Source organism: Scardinius erythrophthalmus (assembly GCF_964197995.2).
Source record: "Scardinius erythrophthalmus genome assembly, chromosome: 10".
In the NCBI taxonomy this organism is placed as follows: domain Eukaryota; kingdom Metazoa; phylum Chordata; class Actinopteri; order Cypriniformes; family Leuciscidae; genus Scardinius; species Scardinius erythrophthalmus.
In genome coordinates this window covers 11104034-11124629 of record NC_138230.1, presented here as the reverse complement: position 1 = coordinate 11124629, position 20596 = coordinate 11104034, and the positions used below count along the sequence as shown (strand labels likewise).

The following is a 20596-nucleotide window of genomic DNA, read 5'->3' as shown; positions in this document are numbered from 1 at the left end:
TGAAGTAAATCACCTTGAGCTAAAACTTACTAAACTTCCCACCCGCCCTCCCCTAAAAATTAAACTCTGACCGGCAGGACGCTTGTGGGCTTTTTACACTTTAAATTGTTAACCAAGAGGCATTTTTAACCCTGGGTTAATGTGTTTCACACTATACTAGGTTAGCATTCGAGTGTAATACTGTCTCTACGTTTAACTGTTTTAGACACCGTACAATCACAGAAGTGTTAGCATTAATATTTAAGGCATTTACAAGATTTCAGAGCAAAAAACTTCAATGACTTTTCCATGACCTTTCAAGCGATTTGTGATTAATGGTAAGGATTTTTAAAAATCATTTCGATTCAGAACGACTCGATAAATTCTGACCAATCTGTGAACCAGTTCAACTGATTCATTGAAAGAACGCAGCTTCAAAATGTCTAAGCGATTCAATATTGTGGAGTTCATAATGACACATTTCTTTTTATATTCACTATAGAAATGACCCATATCCATGATCACAATCATCTTTTAGGGTTAATCTAGAGCTTTCACAACCCACAGTTGGAAGCGCTAATGCTAAATGCTAACACTTTTTCAAAACTATAGACCTTGGGCGCCAGAGAAACAAGCGCACAGCCATCATGTGTTTGAACTTCTGTTTTTGCGGTAACTGTATATTTTGTTACAGATGGCATCACTGTTGAAGAGGATGAAGTGGAATTACTTATTGTAGAGTTAACTAAAGCTATCATGAGCATTGTAATGTTTGAGGCGGATGTCATGACAAACGCCAGTAGACCGGGAACATTTTAAAATGTTCATTCACAATTCAGTGAGATCTTACCTTCATGCTGTGGAAACACAGACCGGAAGACAGAACACAAGCGCAGCGCTGAAAAGGGGCGGGGCTTCATAAGGTCTATAAGTGTGAAATGTTGCTTAACCCAGGGCTAAAAGTAGACTTAACTCAGGGTTAAAGACATTAACCAAAGTGAAAAGCCTATTACAAACACACATTTACATACACACACACACACACACACACTTACACACCCTTCAGACGCTGGAGTTCTCCTGATGGTAAAGAACATATTCTTGGCTCATTGAATGTCCAAGTTCATAAATAGGTGTTAGCCCAGGACAGTGAGGGGTGTATTAAGTGCCCTTGACGTTTTTGGTGTGAGGTCTTGATGCCAAACTGGCGTAGTAGGCACACTGTGAGGGGTCGCACTGCCCTGTCGGTCCAGGAGGTCCGGGCTGACCGTGAGGACCAGGGTTACCAGGCTCTCCCTGAGCACCTGCGGCTCCAGGAAGACCATCTTTTCCATATCCTGGCATACCTGCAGGACCTGTGGTGCAAATATGATTTAAGCACATTTCTCTCCAAAATATTGATTTCACTAAAGAAAAATGTGGAAAGAATTTTTTTTTTAAATCTAAAATGGTTCGACAATACAAAAAATATTACCATGATGAATTACTATTTTATAGTTTAAAATAATTATTAATCATAAAATCATAAAGTATTATAATTTTTTTCTGCATTAAAGTCGGGATACTGATGTCAATCTTGTCCTAAAACAGGCTTCCTTTCCATTATTAAAAATATTATTTATTTTTTCGGTTGGATTTGGGAAATTTTCTTGACAGTTTTCATGAAATTCATCCAAACACATCATTTGAGTCAATGTAAATCTAAGCATTGATGACCAAATGATCTTACCAATGGGGCCAACTGGACCAGGCTCTCCTCTCTGTCCAACACCATCTTCTCCCTTTTCACCTTTTGAACCTCGTTCACCTAAAAAAAAACAGCGTAGGTTGAAAAGATTCAACTTCAAACATCAATCGAGCAAAGTAACAATCTGTGGTTAGTTTGTGGTACCTTTAGGACCAACTGGACCTCTGGGTCCTTCTGCTCCATTTTGTCCAGGCATTCCAGGCTCTCCAGTTAGACCTTGTCTGCCAGGAGGTCCATCTTTACCTGGAGAACCAGGCGGACCGGGACGGCCAGCCGTGCTCTTGATATGAGCGGGTTGCATTTGAGCCATGAGGTAAGCTAGTTTTGCTGTGAAAATCAATGGAAAGTTTAGAAAATATAAAAAGAAAGTTATACATACATTTTCGCCAAATGAATCTCACCATCCAACTGTTTGGAAAGTTCCTCTTGAATGAGCCGTCGCATTTGTTCCAGTGATGGCGTGTCGCCCTTAAAAACGCGTAATAAATATCATGACATCATTTCGACATCATCAGCATCACACATTTTCTTTTAAAATACTATTGTAGACTCACTCTTAGACCTGGGAGTCCGGGCTGTCCCGAAGAACCAGGGGGCCCAGCAGGACCCACTTCCCCAGGGGGTCCCGACATGCCCATCATCCCTGTGTGACCCTTCCTACCGGGAGGCCCAGGGTTACCCGGAATACCCGGATCTCCAACGGGTCCTTTGTCTCCTTTTATTCCATTATCACCCTGCAGAAACAAGCAACCAAGTAAAACAAGTGGTGATTTGATGATTTTGAAGTGGTAAATGTGGATGGATGGATGGATGGATGGATGGATGGATACCTTTTCTCCCTTCTGTCCTCTGTCTCCTGGTTTTCCTAACATGCCCTATGATAAAAACATGGTTAGTTGAAAAATTATGAAAAAGTGTTCATATAATATTAATGAAAAGTAAAGAACCATCACTCACTTGTTTTCCCTCTGGGCCAATTGGACCAGACGGACCCTGTGGGAAAAACACAAGTGTTTGCTCATGTTCAGACAGGCTACAACACTTCATATCCACTTAGGATTGACTGCTGTTCATTTCTAGAGATTTGCAAGGCTTGTTTTAAATGGCATAAAACCTTTACTTTTAGACATGCAAGAAATGAAATTCCCATCAGTCCCAAACCAACATCACTCACCGATGGCCCTTTTGGACCTGGGAATCCAGGTAACCCTGGGCTCCCTGCTTCACCTTTGTGTCCTGGCTGACCCTGAAATTGTGATAATTTACAAGTGATAATTTACAATAAACATTGCTGATAATAATATAGTTCAATAAAGTTAAGGGGTTTTAGATGTTGTGCTTTGTGTTCTATTTTAATATGCGGCCCCATTGAAATTCTTGCCATGCTTTAAAACCATGCTTTAATAGGCACACCAGCGAGAGGCAGTTTTCGGGTCCAAAAGTGGTTGTAAATCAAAATCTCAGTTCATTAAACAGCATGGCCGCCCATATTGACATGCTATAAGAAACTTACAGGATTTCCCTGAGATCCGGGCTTGCCCGCTGGTCCTGATTCTCCAGGTTGACCCTAAAAAGACGAAACACAGTGACCCAACAAAATAATCACACTGGTGCAGTTTTGTTTTGCAATTTAATTGGTTCATCAAAGGCATCCTCACGGGTTCTCCTCGTGGTCCTCTCATGCCCTCTAGCCCTGGTGGTCCGGTTTTACCCTGAGCAACACAAGTACACCAATTAAAAGCCAACACCATCAGCTCACAGCGGTCAGGTCTGCAGTGACCTCTGACATAGAGAGATGGACCGCACAACATGGATTGCGTGTTTACTCACATCTTTCCCAGGTGGACCCTCACGTCCAGGAACACCCTGTATCCCATCTTCACCCTAATGTAACCAATACGACAGGTCAGCAGAACCCATGACAATTATGGATTATTTATGGAGCATATATTAGTGCTGAAGTTTGAATATGAATGTATCTATGGGCATTCATTTCAATTGCCATTGACTAACCTTTGAACCTGGCTGCCCTGGTTCCCCTCTGTGACCTTTGAAACCCTGGAAAAGACAAAAATAAATGTGGATATTTTAGCCTATAGGTAGCAGATAATAATAATTTGGTAACATTTGTGTGAGGTGAAATAGTCCAGATTTCCTCAGAAATCCATCCGTAATACAGAATAAGAGAATCTTCATTAGGTTTTTGATCATAACTCACAGGCATTCCTCTGAGTCCGTCTCTTCCTGGTGTTCCTGGCTCTCCCTGTTTACCCTACAAGCAGAAAAGGAAATAATCATGTTTTTTTTTTTTTTTCATGTTTCTGGCTGTATAGAACTAAGTTTGGCTAGGATGCTGGTATGCACACAGAACATCAGACTCATACCGGCTCTCCTGTTTCTCCTGGTCTGCCATCCTTTCCGTTTTTACCCATCATGCCCTTCAGCACAGAATATGTAGTATCAGGCAGTATGTAGGCACCGGAAACAAAAACAGCATCATGGAGTTATTAGATTTACAGTTACACTCCCATTCAAAAGTTTAGGTTCACCTATTTTTTTTATTAATCTATTTTTAAAGAAATTAATACCTTTATTCAGCAAGGACACATTAAATTGATCAAAAATGACAGTAAAAACAGGTTACAAAATATTTCCATTTCAAATAAATGCTGTTCTTTTAAACTTCCTATTTATAAAAGAATGTTGGGAAATATATATATATATATAAATATATTATGGCTTCCACAAAAAGCAGCACAACTGTTTTCAACACTAAAAATAATAAGAATTGTCTATTGTGCAGCAAATCATCACATTAGAATGATTTCTGAAGGATCATGTGACACTGATCACAGAAATACATTTTCTATTTTAATATATTTTAAAATGTCACAGTTATTTTAAATTGTAATAATAATATTACTGTATTTTTGATCAAATAAATGCAGCCTTAAGCATAAGAGACTTCTTACCAAATCTTTCCAACTAAAAACTTTTGAACGTCAGTGTATGTGCTCTAAAAAATGTCAGGACATTTTAAAAACAATGAAAGAGATGTAATCGCTCACCATTAGACCCGGCAGGCCTGGAGGTCCCTGAATTCCCTTTAGTCCTTCTTTACCCTGGCAAAACACATTCTCATGACTATCAATCATCAATGACATAGACGGATTCCAGTCTTGCAATCCATCCAACAAATCACAGAACAAAACATATTAGCCTTGCCTTTTCTCCAGGAGGTCCAGGTGGTCCAACGGGTCCAGGGTTTCCATCATTACCCTATAGATACAGCAGAAAAGTATGTGTTTTTTTAAGTTTTTTTTTTTAGTATAGCTACACTGTTCTTTTATGAAAGAGGACTCACAGGTTGACCCATGGCTCCTGCAGCCCCAGGATAACCAGGAGGTCCTGAGTTGCCCTGGGAAAATGCAAATCAATGAGAGAAAGATGTGGCATAAGGATAAATAATGGTATGTCAAATAGTCTGAATATACATATAATACATATTAACTGTGATGAAAATGGCAGTTTGATAGTACCTTTTCACCCTTCTCTCCAAGTGTTCCTGGAGGACCTCTGTCACCTTTGACCCCCTGCAAGTTATTTGAAACAAACACCAGTGATGCAATGCTGCCAGTTGACACAAGTATATTTCACCCATACAAGGGTAGGTAGACTTAAAGAATATGCATGTGTAATGTGTACAGTCAAACCAAAAATTATTCAGACACCAGATATCATTTGTTATATTTTTTTTACAAGTGGGTGCAGGACACTATAGTTCATTTATGTAAGTGAGGATAGAAAATAAAAGTAAACTTTGACATATTATACCCAAACATTCTTCATACAGTGGACTACCAGTAAAATTTATACCAATTTGGGACCAACATTTATTTAGACACTTTCATCTGACCCGCTTTTGCTTTTATTTTTTTCTTTGATTGGTAATGCGACCTTTTTACACCGCAGACTGAACAAAATTAAGCATTGCTTGGTAACTGGTTGAGCTAAATTGGTATTATCTAATTGTGTAGTTAAATTTAACAGCTGACAGCTATTCAACCCAATTCATTTGTGAGACAGTCTACCAGAAGGATGGCCAAAACCAGTGAAATATCAACTGAATTGATAACTCTGTAAATGTTATATTTTATTACCATTTTCTAAGCTATAGCGAATAAACTGTGATAATGTGAGAAATGTTGAAGGTATCTGAATGAACTTTGGTTTGACTGTCTATATATCGTCTACATTCTAACCTTGGTTCCATCAGCACCAGGAGGTCCTGCAGGTCCTGTTGGTCCAGGAGGACCCTGCAAAAGCCACCAGTTAAATCCCAATAAAGACTCATAAATTAATCGATTATTTGAGGTTTTAAATGGAGGTAAACGTTTATGTTTCCATTCAATAAACTTCTGTCATGTTTCAGTTCCATTAAGCTTAAAGAATAAACGTTGATTTCTAAATCATGATTCCTCACCGCATATCCGTCCTGTCCGTTTTTCCCGGGTGGTCCAGTATGACCTTTGTCACCAGGAGGTCCTGGAGTACCTGGTTGTCCAGATGGTCCAGGGGGACAATCTGAACAAATGTCCTGAGAAAGAGAAAAAGGCAAAGTTACAACCTTAACAAGAATGGAAATACTTAACAAGAACTAACACAATCAACTCAAAATCCTGGGTTTTCAACACTATTTCTGTTTACAAATTTGAAGACTGCTTATTGGATCAATAAAAGTGAATGCCAAATTATGCAACTACACATATTACAGAGAGCTTTAATGGTATAATGGAGCTTAACATGTCCTTTAATATGTTCTATCCACCATGGATGGATAGAAGGATAGGTGGATGGATGGATGGATGGATGGATGGATGGATGGATGGGCAAATGGAAGGATAAGCGGATGGATGGGTGGATAGATGGATGGATGGATGGATGGATGGGCAAATGGAAGGATAGGTGGATAGATGGATGGATGGGTGGATAGATGGATGGATGGATGGATGGATGGATGGATGGATGGATGGATGGATGGATGGATGGATGGAAGGGCAGATGGATGGATATATGGATAGAAGGATGGATGGATGGATGGATGGATGGATGGATGGATGGATGGATGGATGGAAGAATGGTGGATTTTAGGATGGAAGGAAGAATGGATGGCTGTTACCTTCAGATCAGAAAGGTCCGCAGCTTTTCCCTGGAAAAGAGGTTTGGAAAACAAAACTCAATAAAAAAACGTATTTAACTGCATATATCCATCAACAGAAGGTGAATATTAAATGTCCGCTGATTTGATGATTCCACATTTAAATGATGAACAGGTATCACTCACTGGTTCTCCAGTTGAGCCCTTCTCTCCAGGTCTTCCTGGTAAACCCTGCAGGTAGACAGACAGACACACACACACACACACACACACACACACACGTACATGAGCATGACTCCTGCTGATGATCCTCACCACAGGAAAACACATTCAAACCGTGTTAGTCACAAACTGACACTGAATCCCCAAGAAGACTGAACGAGATCCACAGCAGAGCAGTGAAGCGGGCTTAGTTCTGCATCACGATTCAGGATTGAAAAGTAAAGCACTTCACTGTCATTGTACAGATACAATATGATTAATGGAAGCTAAAGATGCTCCATCTGAGATGTTGAATGACTGTGTTCTGCGTGGATTTAAAAAAATGAAACCAGGTTGCTAAGCAGTTAAATGGTAACTCTAAATTTAAGCAATATTAGTAGTAATATCTGCAATTCTAACTTGAACCACTAACTTAAAGGGACACTTCACCCATTTGCATTAAGCTTTGCATTGTTAGAAACCCAGTCATACTATTGAATGGTCGTGCAACACTCTTTCATTTTCCCCTGATACGGGAGAAATCTGTTATTTACCTCTTACACTTCCTCCTACAATGACGCAAAAATCGTAATTTTGCGTCATTGTAGGAGGAAGTGTAAGAGGGGGGGATTTCTGTTGAGACTACAAGCACTCGTTCCTCATCTCTCCCAGGGGGCGGGACCCGCTCACGCTACAGACCTATTACAGATCAGTGGGTGGGACTTTACTCTCTGAAACTGAAAGCAATATCCTCCATCTTGTTTGAAGCTAAGCTAACAGGCGCTGTGGAGACAGATGTACAGTTATGACAATAGCGGAGGAGAGTGCTCAATATGATATAGACTAGAGGAAGAGGATTTCGGAAGTCGGATGCTTGAATCAGGTGTTTGTGGCTACCTTTACAAGCCACATTATAGCGAAGAGCAGCCGAGGCAGAAGACCTGCCTGCCGCGGACGAGGAGCCCGGACTGGCTCGAGTTAGGGCGGACTGGTGGCGCCGGTGATCTCACTATGCAGCTACGAACCGCTACGAACACAGAGATAGAGTCCGTCTGCGGCAAAGAATTTCAACGATGACAATTTCTCCTGGACGAAATCTCTGAATCAGACGAGGACACGGACGTTTGTGTTGTGAACTAGTTTCCTAATTTCGCACCGCATATGTTCTGACTGAACATCCAGGTACCATGCAATAATTCACCTTTTCGAAAGAAATACAAATGAGGAGTAATGCACTAATGAGTTCGCCAACTAACTAGACATTTTGTGTGAATGTGAAATGAATTTCAAGCTCTGGTAGTAGCTAGCCTTGTAGACGGAAGAGTGATTTCTCTTATAGGCAGATATGCGCTTTCTGGATTAGTGGGAGTGGCTTGCGGAGCTGTGCAATGTGGTGCATTGTGGGAGTTGTTGTCTTTCATACAAATGCGTCCTGAAGTTATTTTTTGTCTTTTCTCGGTCACAAAGGCACCAAATTCAAAATTTCTTTTACATTTCGACTACATATATGACCCACTTTAAATAAAAAACAATGTTCAAATGGGTGAAATGCCCCTTTAAGTAGATCTTTACTCTAACGTCTGTAAAAATGGACCAGGTTTAATAGCAAATCTTGTTTATTTTATCCCAAAAAAATTCTCTAAAATCTAAATATCAAATCTCACTGAATTATAAATACAACCTGCTTCTAACTATCATTAGCATGTAGCAAATTACAGAGCGTCTTCGGTTGTGTGCTGCGCGGTTTTTAGAACTCATTTAAAAGTATTGATGCAAAATAAAACATGTAACATGGTGTATCCATGGCCATATGAATCATCTGATCCCAGGGGCTACAGTTTACATGTAGCCTTTAGCTAATAGTGCTACAATAACAGAACTGTCCCTGTACAAGTAAATCAAAATGAATCTTACATTATGTCCAGCGGGTCCCTGTGGTCCGCTCACTCCTGGAGGTCCTCTCAAACCCTATATATCAAACATGACACGTCACTTAAGGGTGTTCTGTGAGCATCTGTCTCATTTGAAAGTGATATAAATATGAAGAGATTGTTTACCGCGGCCCCTGTTGGCCCTGGAGGTCCGGGAGGCCCCTGAGAAAGACACAGAATATCACTCAGATATGACCATAAAGAAATTTGTCTCTGTTTGGGTCCGAAATAGATGGAAAATCACATAAGCTTCCACATAATAAAACCATGTTCTCTATACTGTGTGCATACAGTGTGTGTGCTTGTATGTGCATACGTGCTCGCTCAAACTACAGCAAACAGAGGGAATATGCATGGACAAACATGCATTTTTAGAGTTACACTGGTTTTAAACCCCTTTCCAAATCCAAGGCAAATTTTAAAGTCAGTTTAAAGGTCACTTTTTGGCCATATGGTTTTTTGGAGTTATTTGTGTTGCTAATAATGGTGCTTATGTGAAAATGAATGCATTTTGATTAGATATTGCAATGGAAGAATGAGCAGATAGCATGACTGAGTGTGTATCTGTACCTGGGGTCCAGTGGTTCCCTCTCCTGGTGGTCCTCTGTTTCCTGGCATTCCCTGCATTCCCTGTGGGCCGGGCAAGCCCTAAAACACAAATAAAAAGTGATAAACAGGGCTGAATCTATCTATCTATCTATCTATCTATCTATCTATCTATCTATCTATCTATCTATCTATCTATCTATCTATCTATCTATCTATCTATCTATCTATCTATCTATCTATCGTAATTTATCCCTGTGACAGTAAAGCTGAATTTTCAGCATCATTACTCAAGTCTTCAGTGTCACATGATCCTTCAGAAATCATTCTAATATGCTGATTTCCTGCTCAAGAAACATTTATTATCATTATAAATGTTGAAAACAGTTGTGCTGGTTAATAATTTTGTGGAATCATTTTCCAGAATTCTTTAATAAATGGAATTTTCTTTGAAATAGAAATTTTTTGTAATACTATAAGTGTCTTTATTGTAACTTTTGATCAATTTAATGCATTTTTTCTGGTTAAAAGCTTATCTTATATATAATATCTTACTGAATCTAAACATTTAAACAAGAGTTTATGTCCTGCATTTATTAAGTCTAGCACTGGTAAAGCGCTGATTGATACAGCAGTACAGTAGAAAAATTTATATCTGGTACTTTTTCCCCAGGAAAACTTCTTTGCTAACATTATCTGGTTGTCAGTAAAAACCATCACATAAATGAAATGCCAATGAAAAGTGATTCAGCTTTTGCCTCTGGGGAACACGCACCTGCTCATGATATAAAAAAAAAGCCCAAAAATATATTTCATGCTGATGGAAGGGAAAATAAAGTCTGTTTCTTTCTTGTAACAAGGAAAAAAAAAACACATAGAAGTCTCATTACCTTCAGTCCGGGAGGTCCAGCTGGACCCGGAGGTCCTGTATCACCCTGTAATTACAGAAAGCACATTAATACTGTGCTTCTAGTTTCTCTATTTCTCTCAATCTTTTATTAGTCCTTTCATTTTCCCTCTCACAAAATCATATTTAGTTTATTTTTATAAAGAGTTATTTTATTCCAAGTTTTTTAAAGTCATACAGAAATCCCCAATAATGCCATTTTGCTTGGTGCCAATAATACGGCATACAAATTAATTCATTTGATTATTACACACACGTGTTAATAATCATGCATCTCTGTTGGATAGACTGTGTGCGTGTGTGTATAGCTGGAAAAATAAGGCAGCTGTAACTATAAAACAACCCCAGTTCCCCTGTAACACCTGCAGCCACAGTCTCATTGACTCATTAGTTTAATGTGTGGTACTTTTATTCTCCACGTTTCAGTGCTTTTAACCACAATCAGCAAATATAAATGGAAAAAGTTAGGGTAAACAACTTTAAGATTCTCCAGAGCACAAGATGTAAACAGCTTATTAAATGCAATTTTACACGCTCATGACGGGAAAACTTAAAACAAGAATGAAACAAAATGCATGCTCCTTTCTTCTAAAGCTAATTGGTCAGTACTTTTGAGAATACACATAGAACATTTGCAATTTTAACAAAGTCACATCAGTAACAAAAATATAATTCATGTTATCAAGCTTGTGAATCACAAAATGAATGCATTACCTTTGTTCCATCTTTGCCTTTTCCCGGCAAACCGATTTCTCCTCTTAAACCAGGCTCACCGCTTGGACCAGGGGGTCCAGAAGGACCATCTTTACCTGCATCTCCCTGGTGGCATATAAATAGCCATAAATACAAACAAAAAAATCTGGAGAAAACATGTCCTTATAAAAAAAATCTGATTCAGACAGGGTAAATTATGTTTCATGATAATAAATAACTTGATACAATAATCCATTATGGCCACCAGTCTAGTACGCTGTTGGTGCACTGCCAAAACGGCGTCGACCCACCAAGGCATCCATGAGATGTTCAATTGGATTGAGATCTGGGGAATTTGGAGGCCAGAGCAACACCTTGAACCCTTCATCATGTTCCCTAAACCATTTCTGAACAATGTGTGCAGTGTGGCAGGGTTTATTATCCCGCTGAAAGAGGCCAGTTCCACCAGGGAACACTATTGTCATGAAGGGGTGTACCTGGTCTGCAACAGTGTTTAGATGGGTGGCATGTGTCCACATGAATGGTCGGACCCAGCAGAACACTGATCAGAGCATTACACTCTTTCGTCCCACAGTGCATCACTTCCACAGGTCATCGCCGCACACGTACGCAACCGTGCATGTGGCGTAAAAGAAAACAGGACTCAGATGACCTTCTTCCAACCCTACAAGGTCCAGCGTTTTCGACAGTAGACAGGGGTCATGGAAGGCACTCTGATCGGTCTGTGGCCACTCAGCCTCAAACGCAGCATAGTGTAATGCACAGTGTGTTATGATGCATTCCTTCCATAACCATCATTGCTTTCACATATGAGCGTTTGTTTCGAAACCTGGTGTGTTTTCCCCCTTCGGTTCGTTTAGGCATATGTGAACACGGCAATCGCGCTGGGATCCACACCAAAACAATCGCTCTGAGATCGCCTGTACTCTGGGGCGGTCCGCTTGAGATGTGAAAGCAATCCGACTTGAACCAAATGGTATTATAATTCATAACGGGATATGTGCTATATAAACAGCAGTAGTGTTTGATTCTGTGAGTGAGCACATCTTCATCTTAATGTGTAATTGCGCTTCTCTGTGCGAGAATGCTGTTTCATGAAGCCTTGATTCCTGCTCTAGCTGCATTCTAACATTTTTCTAGTGTTTTTGCATGTGTCTAAAGCCACAATAAGCTTGTCAATCATCTTGATGGATGACGCAGAGGAAACTCTGACTCATAAGAGGACAGTTGTACGCGCATGTGACTTGCGTACTGAACTAAGAAGAAAATGCAGCATTGTAACAAATTAAGTCTCTGTTTCGGAACAAAACAAACGATCTACGGGTGTGAAAACACCCCAAATTTTGTGTGACTTGTGCCACAGTAGACCTTCTGCTGGCTCGGACCAGACGGGATAGCCTTCATTGCTCTTGTGCATCGATGAGCCGTGGGCGTCCAACACCGTCACCGGTTTGTGGGGTTTGTTCCTCCTCAGATCACTGTTGGTATATTCTCAGCACTGCTGACCGGGAGCGACACACAAGCCTTGCCGTTTCAGAGATGTCCTTGTCAAACTCACTCAGATCTTTATTCCAGTCCATTTCTCCTGCATCCAACACACTGATTACGAGAACTGAGGGTTTGCTTTGCATCTAATCTACCCAGACCTTAATATATGGCCTTGTTAGGAGATGACCAATAAAATTCGCTTCACCTGTGACTGGTCATAATGATTTGGCTCATCAGTGTATATATACACATATATATATATAATTTTTATTAGTTGAATATTTAATTTCTGTACCTTCTCTCCTCTCTGTCCAGCGATACCAGGTGGACCGATGCTGCCTGGAATACCCTGAAAAATACACAGACAAGATGTCTACCCTTGCAAAAGTTACATTTTAAAACGTATTTGTTAATGAGATCACTACCAGAAAAATGATAACCTGCTTATATGACACCATATGCATTTAAACATTTGACTCAAATTGTACGTTTCCTAAAATGGATCTTGTATTTTGGATGTCAAAAAAGGCAAGAATTTATTTAAGAACGCACCACATTGCCTGGCAGCCCTCGGAGCCCCTGAGGGCCCATCAATCCCGGCGGACCCTAAAGAAAGTGAAAAGTGTGACAGTGAAAAGTTCAGGAAACAAACAATACATCATGTGTGAGAAGAAGACAAACTCACTGGGTCTCCGTTTCTCCCTGATTCTCCTTTATCACCAGCGTCACCCTTAGGGCCCTGTTCACACCAACAGGAGAAAGAAACATCTCCATTTCTCTAAAAATCACTGACATTTTCACAGGTATGACTGGAGTATGAAGGTTAAGGATGAACAATTATCATCATATTCTGTAGTTTGTCTGATGTGAATGAAAGCAGCTCAGATGCTTCATAAAGGTTTACCGCAGGTCCCGAATGCCCTCTGAATCCCTGCTCTCCAGGAAGTCCTCTTTGACCCTGGGGATATTAGAGATTGTGAAGGTTATCAGATTCATCTGAGTCTGAATTTAAGCCATAATATCCTCAAAGTGTGTAATGTGTAATTGAATGTGAATGTGTTAATATACTTTTAGTTTATCCAGCCACGGTGACTTTGAAATCTCATAAAGTTTACCCTGCACTCCAGAATTGAAACCTGGCTCTCTTTTAAGATGACGTCAGGACACTTTCTCTGACAGAAATGACTGCATTTGGCCTGACTGGTGAGAACTGCAGTAATTCAACAGAGATTTCTCATTTCACACTAATACATTCAGGTGAGAGCAGATACATCATCGTAACAAGCTTGTCTGTGTTTCTGTAAATGATGCACCGCTTGCTGTCTGGACTATTTTATTAGATGAGAGCATGACGGAGAGAGCTTTCATGAGTTCAGCTACAGAAATATGATTTATATATATATATGGTTATGTGACCTAATTATATTCAACTTTCACTTTGATATTTATAAACTGATGTCCTGTAAAGATGTGCTTGAGTTGTTCAGCCTTTTAGACTTTATTTGCTTATTTTCTCTATTTGATATTTTAATATTAATTAGTCAAGAGATTGAGTATGCAGAAAAGCTCATCTAGGAGATGTCAAAACGGAAATGTCAACAATTTAACAAAAAAACAACAACTTTTAAACAGCTACAGTAAATGTCAACAGCACTGATCTGTGAATAGATGCCCAGGATCTGCTTTATTAATAGCTCGGGGCAAAAAGGCACCTTCACCTGTTTTGAAATATTATCAGGTGCTAAAACTACAGCAAATGGTGTCCTGTAGCAGAATGGTGGTTTTAACGTGAGCACACAGAGGTACATGATATCAGCTGATGGGATGCAACGCCCCTGACCTTCATGTTTATTAATATTCCTTTATGCAACGTTGAATCCCTTAATATCTATCGTCAACACACTTCAGGTGGCTGTTCTCGGAAATGGAATGCACATATTTAGCTGTTCTTTTTCAAGTATATTTGCCTCATGATTCCTCAAACTGACAGCAGACTTTATTATGTCTGCATTATGAATGCACTAGTCACAGTAAAGGGATTCTGTAAATGAAATCATATTCAGACGCACAAGAGACTAGTACAACCAAACCTGACTCTCTACTGCCCTCGTGAGATGATTCCTACAACCCGGAAAAGATACTTCATTACATTTAAGATTATTCCGGAAGTGTTGGAAAACTCACCGTCTCGCCTGGTTTTCCTTGATCTCCTTTCTCTCCCTTCTCTCCCGGCTTGCCCTTAAGATCAGGAAATTTAAAATGTGAATGAAAAACAGGCAAAATATGTGGTTTATTATATGATACAGTGGCCCCAGAAAAGTATTTTAACTTAAAAATGACTGCATCAATTAAAATATATCAAAATATCATTCGGTGTAAAGACAGACAGCACAAACACACTTAAATAAGTTTATTAATAGATATACTCAATATATCTATTAACAAAATAATATGCTCAAAATCAAGACAAAACCTATAACTCACCGGTTCGCCAGGTTCAGGAATCACATTGGCCACCTACAGAAAACAAAAACACAAATACTGAGCCACATTCATCAGCTGAATCAATACATGATTAAATACTAAAAACTTGAAGTCTATTCTCGTTTATTCATCTGAAGTATTACACATCAGAAATCAGATGATTACTTATATCATCTGTAAACGTATATTCATATAGTTATATGTTAATTATCAACTGTACTCACATTGCCTGGGACCCCGGCCGGACCCCTGGGGCCCACCTCACCCTGTATGAATGAAAAACAGTCACAGATATATCCTCATCCTGTCAGCATGTTAATGATCTCATTAACAACCTCATGCCCTCAGGAGACCATCACTGACATGTGTGAAACCTGCAGCAACACATGCTCAAAAACACTCCTCTGTTGTGTTTATATCACAAATGCCATTATCCAGAGGTGACTTGTATAATCACCTAATCATTTTTTTTTTTTTTTGACATTTCAAGTCATCAAACCTATGAATTAACTAAATACACTACCATTCAAAAGTTGTTTTAATGTTTTTAAAAAGAAGTCTCTTCTGCTTACTAAAGCTGCCTTTATTTGATAAAAAAAATACAGTAAAAACAGTAGAATTGTGAAATATTATTACATTTCAAAATAACATGTTTTCCACTTGAATATATTTTAAAAAGTAATTCATTCCTGTGATCAAAGCTGAATTTTCAGCATCGTTACTCCAGTCTTCAGTGTCACATGATCCTTCAGAAATCATTCTACTGTAATATGATGATTTGCTGCTCAAGAAACTTTGATAGTATTTCTTAATATTATCAATGATGAAAACAGTCGTGCTGCTTAGGATTCTTTGATGAATACAAAGTTCAAAATAGCAGCATTTATTTGAAAATGTCTTTTCATCAATTTGACGTTCTTGCTGGATACAAGTATTAATTTCTTTAAAAAATATGCACATTTCCAGCAGTCTTGTTGCTTCTCACCTTGTCTCCTTTGTCTCCTTTCAAGCCAGTAAGTCCATCTTTCCCTCTCTCCCCCTACAAGACAGACAGAGGGATGAAGATCTGACAAACGCATGACTCAAATTGACATTGACAAGACTCATTTCTTATATTTGTCTCACCATCTTTGTGCTGAAATATAGTCTGAACATGTCTTATGAGAACTGAATAGATGATGGTTCTCACAGTAGTTTTTCTACAGCAGATCCTGATATTTTAACAAATCAATATCTATTGATTCTGTTAATCAAAGAAAAACCTGATTCTGACCTCAAAACATCAAGAGAGCAGAGAGAGAATTTGATTCTTTCAAACAAACGTCCATAGTTCAGTCTTACTTGGCCTCCTCTCTCTCCTTTGGGTCCCATTGGGCCGACCTGCCCAGCCAAACCAGGCTCTCCCTGAGACAGAACAAGACAGCCGTTTCATATGTGCTTTTGCCAAGACATTCTCAAAACTCATTTAAGTTTTGCTTTCCTCACCCGTTCACCAGCAGGTCCTCGGGGTCCTGGAGGGCCTTCATCTCCCTGAGAGAAAGACAAAGTAGCATTAGTGATCAACCCAGATCTTAAACCACTAGTCCACAAACCACCGTTTACCTTCGATCCCGGTTTACCAGGGAAACCGTCCTGTCCGGGTTCTCCTCGTTGCCCCTAGTGGAAATGCAAAATAATTACAAAAACTGTAGTGCAACAAAAACACAAGTGAAAAGGTCAAAAACCAGATCCGGCCTTTGACGAGTGTATAAATGATGAAGTTCTACCTCCAGACAACTGAGTTCACAGTTCGCCTCATTAAAACAGTTCTAACCTTCTCGCCGTCGTTTCCAGGGAAACCATCCAATCCATCTTTTCCTGGCAGACCCTGAAAAAAATAATTACCATTAAAATCATTATGTCAAGTTTTTCCACACTACAAATGAGTGTTCCGTTAATAAGGTAACAGATTGTTGAAGTGTGGACAATATGCTTGAGTTCTCAGGGTAAAGTGACAGCGACTCACTGGTTTTCCTGCTTCTCCTAGTTTTCCTGGGAAGCCGATTTCACCGGGTAATCCCTGTCAGAACAAACAGATCAATTTAATATCATCTGTATACTATTCTGTGGCTGTGACATATTATTTTGGTGTGTGTAAACTTACTGGAGGTCCCGTCTGTCCGGGGCTGCCACCAAGTCCAGGAGGCCCCTGAGGACCCTAAACACAAAAATAAAACTTGGAATATTACATTAGAAATTCTTACTTGCATGATTTACATGATCATCACTGCACATAACTTTACCAAAACACGTTTTGTTTATTAATCTGAATGATATTCATTCCTCTAATAACCATTAGAGGTCACTGTTACTCTAAAAGGATATTATTTTTAAGACATAATCATGTTCAGAATGCCATCTAATCATAATACTCATACTATTTCTGCAGCATGAACTCTATAATATTTTCTGTACATATGAAATACGTAAGTGAACTATTATTTGTCAAAACATTTACTTTTTTATCCTTTTATCAGTACTAGGCTATGCAGTAGCAGTAATATTTCATTCTGAACATCAGTCTAAAAACAAACCCAAAATGCAACCATGAAAAATAAAGGGCAAAGAGTTCTGCTCAGACTAAGACTGAATGTTCTGGTGGTTCTTACAGGAGGTCCTGGAAGACCATCAACTCCCGGCAATCCTGCATCCCCCTTTTTACCCTAGAGAAACAGAAGACAAGAAGACTCATGAGCTTGTGAAATGAAAATAAATATGGAGATATATTTATAAAATCAAATAATAAATCAGCTATAATTAGCCTTTTTTATCAATATTGGTCTGATTGATAAGATAATATAAGGCATTGGACTTTTTTTATTCAAACTATATCCTTTTATCCAGTTATCCATCTTTTTTACCTAAATTAAATCTGTTCATCAGAAAAATCATTGAGTCTCTTCAGTAAATTTGGACTAAACTTTATGATCTCTTTACGAATTGTTTTAAGCATCAAAGTGTCAGTTGCATAGCTGTCAATGGAGGGACAAAAAGCTCTCAGATTTAATCAAAAACATCTTCATTTGTGTTCTGAAGATGGACGAAAGTATTAAGGGTTTGGAACGACATGAGTGTTAATGAGAATGTTAATTTTTGGGTGAACTATCCCTTTCAGGCATTTGATTTCTCTTAGTATGCCTTTTTTGTGTGTTAATTGCTGTTAACTTTGTTATGGAAATTTCAAAATGTCTGAACTCTACCTGACCTCTCATAGTCAATATTTTTTTTCTTGCATTATTATAATTAAAGAAAAGAAAAAAACTGTGAGAGGTCAGGTAGAGTTCATGTCTTCTATCTGGCATCTGAGATAGACTCATAATAACTTGAATGTAACTTTCCATTAATTAGAGGCACACAACAAGGGTTGTTCTGCCCTCTCCTGGACAAACTGGAAATGGCTCTTGATTTACACTTATGACAATGTTCCGTTAGCTGTCAGCATGAGTATTCTATATTAAATAGAAATGAGAAAAATGGCAATATCAAACAAAAATACTAAAGACCCTGTGAGCAAGGTTTTACTTCCAACTGAAACAGGATGGGTTGGGACATATAGAAGGGCTCACACTTTCCTTCATAGGCATAGCCAACAGCCTTTATTTATTGTTACAGACCATGATTTGCTACCAGCTATTGCTAGCAGTCGGTATCAGGTAGGGCTTTTTTATATCCCTATCTGTTTATTGCTGTTGTTTCCGTATGCCAGCATATAGATAACCTCATAGCTTTTAGACATGGACTAAAAGCCACAAAAATACAATTCTGATTAAGAGTTTTAATAGGTTGTATAGAAGCAGAGCACACATTTCTCTTCCTCACTTTCATATTTGTTGACATGGCAGAGCATGCTAACTCTTGCTAACACGTTAGCATCCCCTGCTGCTCGCACGTAAGGCAAGGAAAAGTAGTTTGGGATTACAGCAATAAGAGCTTAAAATGGAGAGATAGGAACTCTTTTAAAGTCTAACTCAGGGCTCCCTACAGTTGTGCATCATTCACTCAAGCGCCACCCGCTGTGTTTCTGTGCTGTGCGTGAGATCTGTGTTAGATGCCCCGTATAAAAGCTTCTGAAAGCCTGTGTTTCCCGCTGGGACAGAGAGAACTTGGGCTACACTCAGAACACCTGCAAACCCTGCTGAGATACAACACTAAGCAAGGAACTGCGCACCTAGAAATTCAAATTTAAATTTGCAAGGATAAAAAGTGTCAAAAGTAGGCAATGTGCACACAATGGCTTTGTGTCTACCGGTTCTAGCTGGTCTAGTGGCACTTTTCAGATAGTTGACCAGCTAAATAACAGCTTGGTGAGGCTGGGAAACCATCTTAGAACCAGAAGACCAGATTTAGGTGGATTAAAGGGATTGTTCACCCAAAAGTGAAAATAAGCCCATGATTTACTCGCCCTCCTCAAGTCATCCTAGGTGTATATGTCATTCTTACGTATTCTTCATCACTCGGATACAATCGGAGTTATATTAAAAAAAATGTCCTGGCTCTTCCAAGCTTTATAATTGATGGCCAAAAGCTAGTTATTTTACTTTATAATGTTTTAAATATGGATATTTATCTTACACAAATGCATCACTTCGCTTCAGAAGACCCTTATTAACTCCCCAGAGCCACGTGGAGCACTTTTATGATGGATAGATGCACTTTTATGGACTTTATAAACAGAAATGGCCACTTACTGCCATTATAAAGCTTGGAAGAGCCAGGACATTTTTGTATATAACTCCGATTGTATTCGTCTGAAAGAAGAATGTAATTTACACCTAGGATGGCTTGAGGAGGGTGAGTAAATCATGGGCTAATTTAAATTTTTGGATCAACTATATCTGTAAGTAAGTTTTTACAGCAGGACATTCACTGAAAATCGAGAACCAATGCCTTCACTGGCCAGGCTTCATGTGGTAAATATGAAATGGGCAGATTTATATACTATTACAGTTCTTAATATTTTGATTTAACTTTTTTTTAGTTTTAGTTTTAAAAAATATTTCTAAACTAAATATTTTTAGTTTATTTTAATGTCAGTTGTAGTTTTATTTCAGTTAGTAATATTAGTGCTTCAACTGACATATAAAATAGGCCTAATACTCAGAAAAATATATTTTTTGTTTGTTGAAACTTTAGATAAAATATAAAGAATATATAATAAAAGTTTACATATGTGCTTTATGAGTATCATATTTGATACATCAGGCTTTTGTGGCTCATATAATATGATATAAGAGAATATGGAGCTCATACTCAAGAAAACTCTTATAAAACACCTTTATTTATTTTTTATTCAGTCCCAATTTTTTAAAATGATGTATTGAAAAGCAAGTTGCTTCAGTACAGTAAGTGTTCATCTTTAAATATTACTAAAAATATAAAAGTTATTCTAATGTAAACTTACT

The 20596-nt window shown here is 38.7% G+C and overlaps 1 protein-coding gene across 3 annotated transcripts in view; it reads right to left on the bottom strand.

Annotated features, from left to right (window-relative positions):
* Nucleotides 1–73: 73 nt before the first annotated feature.
* col22a1 (collagen, type XXII, alpha 1) overlaps nt 74–20596 on the bottom strand; it is a 52907-nt gene continuing 32384 nt past the window's right edge. For all 3 annotated transcript variants that reach the window (XM_081377012.1, XM_081377011.1, XM_081377013.1), the window contains 42 exons: nt 17804–17857; nt 17299–17352; nt 17161–17214; nt 16969–17022; nt 16758–16811; nt 16641–16685; nt 16497–16559; nt 16141–16194; nt 15380–15421; nt 15156–15188; nt 14856–14909; nt 13576–13629; nt 13357–13410; nt 13224–13277; nt 12967–13020; nt 11184–11288; nt 10453–10497; nt 9587–9664; nt 9143–9178; nt 9000–9053; nt 7071–7115; nt 6906–6935; nt 6210–6323; nt 5989–6042; nt 5266–5319; nt 5091–5144; nt 4952–5005; nt 4795–4848; nt 4111–4164; nt 3945–3998; nt 3740–3784; nt 3557–3610; nt 3385–3438; nt 3240–3293; nt 2901–2972; nt 2684–2719; nt 2557–2601; nt 2281–2460; nt 2128–2194; nt 1871–2053; nt 1709–1786; nt 74–1334 (listed from right to left, as the gene is read on the bottom strand). In XM_081377012.1, coding sequence (XP_081233138.1) covers nt 1141–1334; nt 1709–1786; nt 1871–2053; nt 2128–2194; nt 2281–2460; nt 2557–2601; nt 2684–2719; nt 2901–2972; nt 3240–3293; nt 3385–3438; nt 3557–3610; nt 3740–3784; nt 3945–3998; nt 4111–4164; nt 4795–4848; nt 4952–5005; nt 5091–5144; nt 5266–5319; nt 5989–6042; nt 6210–6323; nt 6906–6935; nt 7071–7115; nt 9000–9053; nt 9143–9178; nt 9587–9664; nt 10453–10497; nt 11184–11288; nt 12967–13020; nt 13224–13277; nt 13357–13410; nt 13576–13629; nt 14856–14909; nt 15156–15188; nt 15380–15421; nt 16141–16194; nt 16497–16559; nt 16641–16685; nt 16758–16811; nt 16969–17022; nt 17161–17214; nt 17299–17352; nt 17804–17857 — 2724 coding nt within the window. In that variant the 3' untranslated portion in view covers nt 74–1140. The remainder of the gene's footprint in view (nt 1335–1708; nt 1787–1870; nt 2054–2127; nt 2195–2280; nt 2461–2556; nt 2602–2683; nt 2720–2900; nt 2973–3239; nt 3294–3384; nt 3439–3556; nt 3611–3739; nt 3785–3944; nt 3999–4110; nt 4165–4794; nt 4849–4951; nt 5006–5090; nt 5145–5265; nt 5320–5988; nt 6043–6209; nt 6324–6905; nt 6936–7070; nt 7116–8999; nt 9054–9142; nt 9179–9586; nt 9665–10452; nt 10498–11183; nt 11289–12966; nt 13021–13223; nt 13278–13356; nt 13411–13575; nt 13630–14855; nt 14910–15155; nt 15189–15379; nt 15422–16140; nt 16195–16496; nt 16560–16640; nt 16686–16757; nt 16812–16968; nt 17023–17160; nt 17215–17298; nt 17353–17803; nt 17858–20596) is intronic.